Source organism: Nelusetta ayraudi, unplaced genomic scaffold (genome assembly GCF_046127955.1).
Source record: "Nelusetta ayraudi isolate G7.1 ecotype Tasmania unplaced genomic scaffold, CSIRO-AGI_Nayr_v1 ptg000042l, whole genome shotgun sequence".
In the NCBI taxonomy this organism is placed as follows: domain Eukaryota; kingdom Metazoa; phylum Chordata; class Actinopteri; order Tetraodontiformes; family Monacanthidae; genus Nelusetta; species Nelusetta ayraudi.
Genome location: NW_027466092.1, coordinates 7,906,515 through 7,919,313, shown reverse-complemented (window position 1 = coordinate 7,919,313; position 12,799 = coordinate 7,906,515). Strand labels below are relative to the sequence as shown.

Below are 12,799 nucleotides of genomic sequence, written 5' to 3'. Positions count from 1 at the left end.
ATGCAAAATGACAGGAGTTTATTCTCCTACTTTCCATGAAATGAAAAAGAAAGTGTGAGTGAGAGTTAAGCCACAGTTCAAAGTGAGGATCAAAGGTAGAACCTTCATCATCTTTGTTCACTCCCAGAGTGGTGCAGCATTTGGAAAATTTCAACACACAACAGAAAAAAAATACTCTTTTGCCACTTTTGGGTGCACTTGTGGGGACAAATGTGAAACTAATGAACTAACTAGTCGCCTAATCAGACAATTTTCCACAGCAAGAGAAGGCTGGTGTTCCGCATTGGCTGCGGAATGCGGGAGTCGCTGGGTCGTACATCACAAAGTCTCCTCGTGGGTTAGACCCAAGGGTGCCGCGGCTCTAATGCTTCAGTCTGCGATATATACAGTACAGTTGCTCACATGGCTGCAGGCAAGAATACATTACAGACGGCTTTCTACTGTGTCCCAGCGGACGGCTGTGAATCACGAGACACGCATTGGCGGCAGATAATCACTCGAGTGTGAGTCGGGTGTTTTAACACTCGTTTTTTCAGGACAGAGAATTCACAGCTTTTCAAGTGGAGCATCAGTTGTGGACACGTCTTCATTAGATCAACGTCCCCGTGACACTGACAACATCTCCTTCCCAAGCTGTTCTCTGTTTTGATGCTTGCGTTCCACTGCAAAAATGATCAGTTCCACGTGAGTGCATCGGTACGAGAGCTAAATGGCTGTTTTGAATAAATGCTGGAGGACAGAGAAAAGAAACTGGAGCAGACATTTGAATGCAATTAATGGCCCAAACTTATTAAAGTAAGTGCATGTCCTCTGCTGAGGAGATGAGGGAGGTTAGATAAATGCCTATGTTTGAACTTAAAACTCGATACATCATAAAGCAAGTCCAAAGGCTTCAGCTTGTATCTTATGCTTGAGGCACTTCTGGGATGCACTCTATAATTTTACACAGTTACACTTGTGAGAACGGCCTGTGATGTGAAAAGGCAGCTACTTTTGGTGAGAGAGAATGCCTGGAACATTCCTAGTCTTTTTGCTGGGCAGCATTTTCTATAGCATACCCGATGTGAAACGCTGAATGGAAATTTTGTGGCTAGTATCACCGCTTACATGGTTACAATGGTTCTTGTGCAAGTTTTAGGTAATGCTCCACAAAAATTAAAATTAAAGTGAAAATGCTGCATTCCAGCATTTCTTTTTTTCAGCAAATGCAATTTACATGCATCTAAGTGAAAACATTGATTTATTCTCCTTTAAACAAGGATAATACAATTTGAATGTGTACATGATCTGTTAATTGAAGCATTTCTGGAATTCTACATTGAGTTACTGTATTTTCTGTACAACCCCAACAGCAAGGGGTATAAATAGGCCATAAACAATCTAACGATATCCAAAGCTTGTATGTTCCAAACGGAACAAGAACAAAAAATTACACCTGATGAAAATTTGGCATTTAGTAAGTTTCCTGTTTTGAAAACCAAAAAGACATCACCAGCAGCCTATCCTTGTCTGAAGGATTAACGTGTAATTTTACCACAAATCTGTTGGCTTCAAAGGAGATGGAATAAAAACTTGTTTTGTACCAAGTTTTTTTTTTTTTTAATAAAAGCACTACAATCCACAACTATTGTGCTTATCTTTCTTACTGTGCTTCCACCAACATTACAGCTGGTACAAAATGTGAGCTCAAGTGAGACATCAGAAAACTGGAATCAGTTTACAAGGAGAGGCCTTCTCCAAAAAGAAGTGGCTGAGGAGAGAAAATTCTTTTCACTTGCTTTCTGCCAAGCAGGTAATTTTACGCACATCAGAATTTATTTTGATAGCCGAAGCCAACGTGACAACAAGGCCACCACACAAAAACAAACAAACAAAAAAAAATATTAATTTGTTTGCAATATGTTTTCCCACCACGCGATGCTCCAAAATCACTGACACGGGACCTATGAAGCTCAAAAGCACAACCACGACTTAGCTGTGCAAAGCAAACATGGCACGAAAGATGTGGGGCTACACTTTACATTAGGTCAGTGAACATGGCTTGTTTAGGCCTGCTGACTGGCCAAAGGTTGTTTCCCCAGAACAGTCACTTAATTAGCCAATTAGCTCCGCGACCTCCTCATGAGATCCCGCGAAGGCTTCCTCCTTAATTAAAGGAGAAAGGCTGGAGCAACATGGTTACAGCTACATCCACAGACACACATATAGACTGAATTCAGCCGTGGGCTCCCGTATACTGGAGGAGCGTGAGGCTGGGAGGGTACGACTAATAGGCCAGATGTCGTAACAGGTTGTAAGCTAAAGTGTGTTTAGGTGTTCAGGACAGCGGCGGCGCATTGATATTAATACGCAGTCTTGAGTGATTAGATTCTCAGACGGGCTTCAAATAAATGACGGCACCTTTAGTTAGTTTTTATTTTTGCACAGTTTAAAAATGAAAGAAATAAACAAGATAACAACTTACAAGTAGTGCAGGGAGAGGCAAAAAAACCCAAAGGCTTATTAGAAGTAACAAACAATTTAAAATGTACAAAAGTTATGAGTAACTAGTAACTGAAAATTTGCAATAACTAGAAAAAGAAGAAGAAGAAGAAAAAAAAATTGCACCCCGTGCAATGGAGGTAATGCATGGGGGTGGGGGGGAGGCTGGGGATAGACCTGGCTGTGTATTTGCTGCTCAGGTGGTGAAGATAGAGGGAGGGAGGGTTTGGCTATGAGACAGGCCAGGCTAAATCTTAGCCTGGGGAAGGTGGGGGAGGGAAGGGGGAGCGGAGGGGGAAGGGGGAGGGGCTGTGGCGCTCAGCGGGGACTCTGGACGAGGGGCCGAGCGCCGGAGAGAAGGTGGAGCAGCAGAGGAGAGCAGGTGTAACCCGGCGCTCGCTCACCGCTCACAGCATCTGTTACGGGGCAGGCTGCTACCTCAGCCAGCCTGCCATTTGGCCAGTGTCTCTGTGTGTGTGTATTGGGAGAGGGGGGGGGGTTGAGCTGCACACATGAGCTAACCTCGTCGTCACTCTGCCGTCCCCCCTTATTAATCCGCAGCGGTCAAGTCGTGTGGAGTGTGTCTGGCCTCTGACCAGTCGTGCGGCCAACGACTCGACCTCGACCTCGCGCCCTCCGCAATGCAAATGACTTCAAGGTGCAAGTGTAAGGCAGAATTCAGCGTAGAGCGCGCGTTGCGCCTGCTGATGAGCTCAGTGACGCCTCTCCCAAAAGCAGCCAGGTGCTCGGAGGCTCTCTGAGGACACCTCGCAGCTGCCTCGTGTTTGTCTCCTTCCAAACATGTGGGAGGTACAACAAGGCATTAGTTGGAGCCGGAAAAAAAAACAAAACAAGTGTTTTCTGCAGGAGGCAGTAAGTTGAGAAGTAAATATGCTGTTTTCTCTCAATCTGTGTACAGATGAGATGTTTTTGGTAACTGATCAACATGCTCACCTGAATGCCAGGGTGAATTTGATTTGTGACAAAAGGTTATGAGATGGGACTTTTAACAGCAGGGCGATTAAAATTTAATTTCTGTTTGTGTGTGTGTGTGTGTGTGTTTTGTTTTGTGTATGAAGCGAAGGCAGACACACAGACTCGCGCTCCTGGCCTCAGGTGCCGTGTTAGTGAGGCGTGATGGGCTAATGCAGCGGCGGCGCCGAGGTAAAATGGGGGTGAGCCCAGATCCGAGGGCCAGTGGCGGCCAGCTGTGACCAGAGGGGACCCGGTGTTTCTGGAAACCCGCGCGACGTGGCGGTGGCACAATTTGGCGCGGCAGCACATTGGAGCGAGAGGCAGGAGCGGGAAGCAGCGGGCAGCGAGGGGAAGAATAGGAGAGCAAAATGCAAAAATACATGCCGGAAATATTTCCCGCCGCGGAGCAGAAATGCTCCCGCAAGGACGGATGTCAAAAGACGAGTGTTGTCCGGGGAGCTGTCCGTGGTGCTGAACGTGGGGTCCACCTCCGGCAAAACCAGAACGCCGCGTCTCCAAATCTGCCTCAACTGTGGAGCCGCTTAAAAAAGAAAAAGACAATCCGAGACTCTGCTGCTTTCCACAACTACTTACTGTAGCTCGGATTTGTCTGTTTCACACTTCATTATCTCTTTTTTACGTGTTTATGATAGAAACTACTTCCACACATACAAGAGCAGCGCACATCAGTGAAAGCGAGTGTTTTTTTTTGCAACTATTTTTAGCTGTTTAGTCCCTCACCTTTAAAAACAAGCCTCCCCCTCCGCCAGCTGTTCAGTAAAATGCAGCAACGCTGCTTCGCTTTGAGAATCAGACTTCACAACACTTCCCACGAAAATGAGCGCGGCCAGCGAGATGGAGGCCGCCGTGCTGGAAAACACGGTCAGCATCCTCCTCTCTCAACACATCACTTCGTGATCAGACCTCAGTAAGGCTGAAATGATAAACGATGTGGCTTCTGTAGTGGCTTATGTACCGTACGTGTCGGCTGCGTGCAGCTATTCAGAGGTTGTGACGCACAAGCAACACGCAGCACAAACGCCGACAGCTTCTATTCGCTTGGTGTTTGCACCGAGGACTCACGAGCGTGCATGTGAATGATAGGAGGCGAGGGGAAGCTTTTCTGGCTCCTCAAACAACTCTGTCGCCATCTCCGCCCCACCGGGGGGGGAAATACATATCCAAGTTAGCCTCGGACTACCGCGCACTGACTCAAACGGCTGTCATCCCTCCGTAATGATGATCCATCCGCGGCTATTACCAGCCTCTGGTTCCTCACTTGGGGAGCTGATTGTTTGACGTATGAAACACGCATCAGCATAATCTGGCCCATAACTCAGTTTTTTAAAGGAGAAGCGGAGATTGAATGATTGTGGAGACGTGCAGGAGACAGATGAAGGAGAGCGAGCAGGGGAGACAAAGACAAGGGAGTAATTGCAAAGCAAAGCAATGGGAATTAAAACTATCTATCAGGTCTAACAGAAGGAGGTAAAGAATAAGTGAAATAGTGTGTTTCTGAGAAGCTAGTCCTACGCCGCAGCTGTCCAGCTGTATCCACTATTACTCAGTGGAACAACAAAGCTCACCTCTGTTTCTTAAACTTGAAATTATTATGAAATCTGCAAGGTCAGAATGGAATAAGTGTGAAATGATAAGATGCTGACTGTGGAATGTGGCTGCTATCAGAAGCTTCCATTCAAAAATAGGCAACCAATCAGGAACAGCTACATTACAGTTTGTTTGGTTGTCAGTACAACTGCTAGTCTGACGTACAGACGCTGGGCCTCTTGAGATTCACGAAAGGTTGGAGGTTCTTGGGATGAGGACATTTCCATGACTGATCTCTGTTGTGTAAAGAAGAAAATGATGGATCTCTAGCTGTGTTCAGACTGCCAGCCAAAATCCGATCTTCAGCCCAGTCTGAACAGAGCCACATCCTATCCGGATTTGAGAAGAAATCTGATTAGAATCAGATTCGCCTGCAGTCTGAACGCAGACTATGCATCCCAGCTTCAAGTTCCTGCTCCTGCAGAGAGTCGACGGGAGGCAAATAATCGCAGCAGCCATGCAAGGTGCTCAGCTCCTGGTCTCAGCACAGCTGGAAACTGTGAAAACTCTCTCATTACACGTTCGTGCGTGAGAACACGAGTGTGTGTGTCGGTGCAGGAGGGGGTGACACCTGCCCATGGGAGTGTATGCGTCAGAGTGTGTGGAAGTGGGCCGATCCGGAGTGTGACTGCTGTGAGAGAAGAGGACACGCTGGTCCACTGTGTCCTGAGCCGGGATTAGCACCTCCACTAGCTAGCTAGCCAGCTAGCCTGCCTCGCTCTCACACTCACACACTACAGAAACCACTGTCCCCCTTTCCCTCCCGCACCGCAAGTCAAGAGGACTTCACTCATAAATTCTATCCAAGGTTGCTATGGAGACCAAGAACACTGTGTGTGCGTGTGCGTGTGTGTGTGTGTGTGTGTGTGTGTGTGTGTGTGGGTCTTAATATCTTCTCTGGGCCTGTCAGGTCGCTTTCACACTGCTTTCTAGGGGGTGGGACAGCATGATCACGCACGCACACACACACACACACACACACACACACACACACACACCCATGCAGGGGCATTGAGGCGACATTTTCCTTCCACACCTCCTGAATAATAGAGGCTTGACACGGTAAACGGACATGGGCGCGAGTGTGAGGTTGATCCATAATGAGTGGATATGTCCTGTGTGTGTGTGTGTGTGTGTGTGTGTGTGTGAGAGGTCTCCGCACTGAGCATTCATAAGCTGCCACACTGGCGCATGTGCGTGCGTGCGTGCGTGCGCCCCGACAGCACTGCAGCGCACGTGTAGCGTTGCTCTGGATGAATGTCTGCTCCAGTGCACTCTCGGAGGCGGCTCGCTCCGCAGGTTTTATTTTTAGCACCAGAGTCAAATACAGCCCATCCCCCCCCCCCACCTCCTACCCTCCTCCTCCCCCGGCCGCACTCCCCCCACCCCCCACCCCATCCGTGCGCCCTGCCATCTCTCTCCTGCTGTCACATCTTCCATCTCTCAAAATCTCCTCTCCCTTTCCCCCCCAAACGAGTGTGTGTGTGTGTGTGTGTGTGTGTGTGGACCCGTTTGCTGTGCAAGCGCACGCCGAAACGCACGGTTTGTGCGCGCCGCCGTTCCACCTCTCTGCCCTCATCATCATTGTTAATGTCTGAATGAGCACGCCGTCTCGCTTTCATCCCACTCTTGTTCTCTTGATCCTCGTGTTTTCGCGGCAGCGGCGGGATACAATAAGCCTCACAAGCCGGGTCGCAAGACCGAGTGACGTCTGCGACGTGGGGATGTCTGTCGTCAAGGCAGCCACTGCAAGGTCAAGTGCTCGCCGGCCCGGCCAGGCTTTTCATTACATATTGAATTCAACAGAATTCCCAGCAGAGACCCCGGCGGTGGCGGCGGCAGCGGTAGCTGCTCGCCACCTCTTCCTCTCCTCCGCCGAGTGTGTCTGCAGCAAGGGGGGGGTAGGAGCGCGGTGGGGAGGGAGGGGAGGCTGGAATCTCTTATCTCAGCAGGGCAAACGATCCCACGGTAGTTAGCGCTCTAGCGGCGCTGGCGAGGCAGCAGAGGAGGCTGTTCAGTGAGGGTGTCAGCGGAGGCAGAGCGGGAAGAGATGGGGGTCTCTCAAATCAGCAGGACCATGTGCAACTTGGCGCTCACGAATTGGGATGCCAATTTATTTGGTTGTTTGTGTGGTTATTCTGGGGTTCCTATAAAGCGTCTATGTGTGCCCACAACAGTCCCGTATGATCTGATGTATCAATAAGTGGCGAGCACGGATGGATTGATGTGATCTGGAAAGACAGAGGGAGCGCGAAAGCTGAACACAATTAATCCCTAAAAAAAATCTCTCTGGAAAGATCACAATAAGATCAGGTTTAGCCTCAGCTTCAGCTTCCTGCTCCAACTGAGGCTTTGTCTTTCCTTCCACATGGCTGAAATGGGTGACGCCTGGATGGGGCTGTGCTGCGCTTTTTCTCCATGTCCATTTTGTAAAAAGAGGCGCAACCCAAAGAAGAAGCAGTTTGGCATTTTTGGAGGAGCTTATAAAGACATAATATCACTATTACACTGTCATTATTAATCGTTGGTTTATTGTGTTATTCATTAATATAAATAAAATTGTAGGAGAAAATTATAAGAATTTGATATGAAGTACTCAGAGAACTTGAAATAATTAAGTACAGTAAGACGGTTGTGCATTCTCAACAGCTGCTAAAAACGTATCTGTACTCCGGCTTTCATGTGTGTTCTGTACAGAAACCTTCAATTCTTCTGGGTGTTTATGTAAAAGAAGGTCAAGGCTGTATTGCCACAAAACACTATGATTGAAATCCTTCCACACCGAGGTCAGAGGTCACCTGCAGGAACACATAAAAATAGGGTTTTGCATGTTCACAGGGTGGACGGCTGGAAGTGCATTGCATATTGATGCATATACAACTCTTCACGGTTACATGCATCAGTTGTGGCCTCAATTTGCACACTGGTGGTCTTTGGATAATGTGAACAGATAAAGTAAATAATATTGCAAGTGGGGCATATCTCTTCGTTACTTGTAAATTACTTGCAAATTTAGCATGCGGCTGTGCCAGGTTCATGTGATCGCTATCAACTCCAGTACAGGTAGTTTGCTCTTCGACAAAGAGGAGGAGCAACTGTTGCAAAGACAGATGTAGTGACATCATTTTTGGATGTTCTGAACGTAGCAAAATGAAGAAATTCTCTATTAGCACTTCTTGGGAAATGTGCAAGCTGCCTTTAAGGAAGTAAATCTGCACAACACTCAATACTCTGTATAATATGATGATACAGTCTGTACCAAGTTTTGATTAGATTTTTACATAATAACAAAACAAATGATGGACCTGACAACTTGTATGAATGCACTGATTGCGTAAAACGCTCATAAATAAAAGGACACTGGCAACAGCATCTCCTTCCAGCTGACTACTTAAGCAGAACATAGATGTTCTTTGACAGCTGACGACTGAATTGCGATTTCATGACAGGACGCAGAGAACACACACTCGATTTTACAACCTCTTGTCACCCAGATACAGTGTGCATGCATTCTGAGCGTTAATCAACTCCAGCTGTAATCATTTACATGATTAGGGTTATCAAATGGCCTGTGAAATTACAAACATATGCCGTTGCAAAACTTTGTGACCCTGACAGTCACTTGCAGCGGTTAGCGCAGGAAAGGAAAACCTTGTGAGGTGATAGCAGAAAAACTATGCATCAACCTCTGAGCCCTGCATAGGAAAGGATGGACACAAATGAATGCTAACACCATGCAAAGAAGAGCAGTTGTCTTTTTTTCCTTTTATTGGTCTGGCGGTCAAGCAGTGTGGAGTTTGCCTTTCACACGACCACATGTAGCTGCTGTATCAATAATTCCCATGCTGCCCTTCCAAATCAGCATGTCCGATTTACTGATGCAAGAACACAAACACAGCAGGAACCTTTGCAGCGTGTCCACAGAGCAGACATTGATATGCATGAACGCATACGGCTACACGTTCCTCTCTTCCCCTCCCAACACCAAAGTGGGTTTTTGAAACTCTCCTCCTGGCTCCTCTGCCAGCCTCGCTCCAAAGAAATGAACATCCATCGCATGAACGTAGGATTACTCACTTCTCTCCCTACCGTGGTCCAACTGCACTGGATTGCTCTTGTATTTGGGCCGATACGTCAGCCTTTTCTCTGCATGCTGATGACAGCCTCGCTGCTAATCTGCTTTCTCCTTGACTCAACTAAATGACGAGAGCACCACAGAAAGGAGAAATACCTGGGTGGCACCAGACGAGTGAAGAAATGTGGATGAATGGGAAAAATAAGGTCCCCATAGTGCCAAGCTACGACTTGACCAAGATCACGCTTGTACGTTGCAGATGCCTTTATATGTGATTTAGCTATTTATTAATAAAAGTTGTTTGATGGATTGAATTGATTACCAATTTTTTCATGATTAAACTGAGCCATTTCAGTTCAATCTGCATGTAAGCAGCGTCCTTATTCTGTTTTCTCCCCCCCAAAATCTGCTGTTTTCATGAAAACAGACAACAATCAATCTACAGCCAAAACTGATGTTTTTGTGGTTATTATTATCAACCATGTGGTTATTTGACTTACTGTTGTCTCTCTTTGGTCTCCAAGCAGTCTGTCCATTCTGACCTCTGACATCAACAAGGTATTCCCCTCGTCACAACTGCTGCTCACTGGATCTTCTTTTCTTTTTCAATCATTCCCTGTGACCCCTAGAGATGGTTGTGGCAGTGTGAAAATCCCAGTAGATCAGCAGTTTGTGAAACACTCAGACCAGCCAGTCTAAAGTTACATTCAAAGTCACTTCAATCACCTTTCTGCCTGCTCTGATTGTCAATTTAAACTTCAGCGAGCTGTCTCTGCTACGGCTACACGCCTGAATGCACAGTTGCTGCAACGTGATTGGATGATTAGTTGTTTGAGTTAACAAACAATTTAACGTTGTGACTAACAAAGCGGCTTATAATAAAAATTTCCACGACGCGCACACTCCAGAAGACATTTGAAGCAAGTGCAAAAACATTTCTGCTAAAATTTTCTGTCTTTATTTTGACATTTCCAACAACCTCCTCTGATTTAAAACTCTAAAGTGGGCAGAAAAACAGGGAGATGGAAAACCAGTGCCAGACTACAAATGACTAATAGCTTTTGCACAAATGCAATATTTATTTAAAGGGTTCGTCTGAATCCAAAGAGACACACTCCTGTTGCGCACTGAAAAGTCGGGCATCTCTTGCAACCGTGACATTTTAGATTGCATTACCTTATCGGCTTGAGGCAAAGACGCTGATGAACCCATATGAAGGTGCAGCGAGGAGCGAATACTTAAATAATCATATGCAAATGGTATCTGTCACAGTGGCAAAGGCTGCGTAAGTGTAAGGTGGGGCAGGAATGCTGTTTCAGAGCAAAACAAAACACATCAAAGCGCGGCAGCCTGTTTGACAATGGCTTGTGGTGCGTGCGCACCGCACGGCTGATGAAATATCTAACACGCTATCTCTCGTTAGAACCTGTGCCCCTCAGAGCGACCTGTCTCCAAATTACCTGGTCGGAGTGGAAGGAGACGGAGTGCAGCGAGTGAAAACAGAAGTCAAGTGTATTTTCAGGAGAGGATGAAGAGCTCGGGCTGCGGAGTCCAAGTCGCCTGGCTCTCGCAATGACACGGCTTCTTTTCTTTTTTTTTTCCAAATTCCTTTGACAGTACTTTGTGGACTGAATTACACAACTGCGACATCGAGAGGATGGAGGAGCCTATTGGAGTCGCACAGTATGAATGTAGAATTCGAAAGTGGCATTTCTGTATCAGTAAAAATGCCACATCAAGGTTCAATGGGCACATTCACCACTCTTAAAGAAAATATCCACCCTGAGACTTTGCTGCAAAATTGATGGATGGAATAAGAAGGTGCAATCCTGCCAGTGCAGAAACCATTCTGTAAAGTTCACTTGATAAGATTTTCAAGAACAATACACATCAAAGTGTGAAAGGGCTGAGTTTTCCCACTTTTAAGACAAAAGAGGTACAGAAAAACTGAACGCTTTGGATGTTCTGCTGGGGCAAATATTGGAATCAATGGACTTTAGCTTCAGGATTAATCAACATCCAGTCACCATTCACTTAAACATTGTTATCCTTATTTAGCAGCACGTATACAACTCACCCAGCTGCCAAGTAGTCGGGCAGGTAAGTCCTCAGTCAAATAACGTATCAGCAAAACAAATAAGCTGGCAGTAATGAGAGTTGGAGAGATGAGTTTTGGCTTTCAGTCATAGCATTAGGTCCAATCGCAATTGCTATCTTAACCCCCCGCCTTAACCCTCAATTTGAACAGCCCTAATAACCAAGTGCTAAGGGCTGTCTTGTGACTTTGAAATGAGAAACCCCCTGAAAACAAAAAGAAGGAACATAAACCTTCAGTAGTCGTGCATTACTGTTGACATGAAAATATGTATCTTATTTTTTAGCAGCAGGACCAGAGATGATGCTGTTGCCAGCTTTATTTGTATGTTGACCACAGGGGATGACACAAGCCTTGTATGTTGGTGTAAATGTTTCACGTAGGCTGTATCTCAATAAAACAACTAAGCAATAACATTACAAACAAGAAAAATAACATTTCTAAACTCAACAATAGCAATATATGGCTTGACGGAGGCGGTACGGCTACTTTCCATTAAATAGAGATTACATTTTGTTTTCTTTTCTGGGATGGCACTTACTGCCTGTGAGGGTGACACAGCCCTCACTCTTGTCGCTCAACTTGACAGGGTGAAAATGGGCACAGCATCAGCACTTGGCGACTTGAGACTGAGGGTTGAGGATTATGGGAGGAATTGGGATTCGCCCTTAAAAACCACTGGAAGTAGAGTGGACAGAGTTGGGCCAACCTAACATTTTGTAATGGGGTGGATGAGCTGTGTCTGCATGTTGGCATATATTGGTTTGTTCTTATTCAAATAAGATGAATTGACCAGAAACTGAGATACTATTTGTATTGCATACGTGGATCTGAATGTCAGTGTTGTGTATCTATGCAAAGAAAATTCCCTAAGTATGATTAAAACTAGGACCAGGCCAATGGCCTGCCCTTATGTGGCCACATAAGGGCAGGTGCGAATGTTGGTGCGCCATAACGCGCCATCACTTTCATCTGGAATAGTCAACAAAGAAAATCCATGAGTGAGTGAACCCTCGTGGTCAATGCCTGCGCCGCTTGTCGCTGGCTTGATGAAATCAATCGAAGCCATCCATCACCACGTTAATCAATTCAGAGAGGAGAAAAAGAGTGCGCTGAGTAACATCGACTCTGGCTTTTTTGTGCGCAGTGTTTGTGATCGGGCGGCGAAAGAGAGAAAAGGAGAAGATTCTGGGATTGAACGCTATGATTGCGGTGCTTGATTTCTAAAACACGGTTATTTTTACCGCAGCGAAAAGCCAACGGGCTTCAGTTAGAAAAAAAAAAAAAAAAAAAAAGGCTCACCGAGGACGCCGAGCCGGTAGTTCATGGTCACCACGATCACGTTGCCGTAGGCGGCCAGCACGCTGGCGTCAAACATATTTCCGGTGCCTTCCATGTAGGAACCTCCGTGGATGAACAGCATCACCGGCTTCTTCCTGCGGTCACGTATATCTGCAAGCACAAGGGGAGAGGAGGAGGGGAGGGAGGGAGCACAGAGGCAGAGCAAAGTCAATAAAGTGTATTTATGCCTCTCATATTCCCTTTGATCCTGCATTGTGTTAGAT

At 46.3% G+C, this 12,799-nt stretch overlaps 1 protein-coding gene across 3 annotated transcripts in view; it reads right to left on the bottom strand.

The window, feature by feature from the left end:
- nlgn2a (neuroligin 2a) overlaps nucleotides 1-12,799 on the bottom strand; it is a 165,510-nt gene that overhangs the window by 44,769 nt on the left and 107,942 nt on the right. For all 3 annotated transcript variants that reach the window (XM_076034040.1, XM_076034038.1, XM_076034041.1), the window contains one exon: nucleotides 12,537-12,686. In XM_076034040.1, coding sequence (XP_075890155.1) covers nucleotides 12,537-12,686 — 150 coding nt within the window. The remainder of the gene's footprint in view (nucleotides 1-12,536; nucleotides 12,687-12,799) is intronic.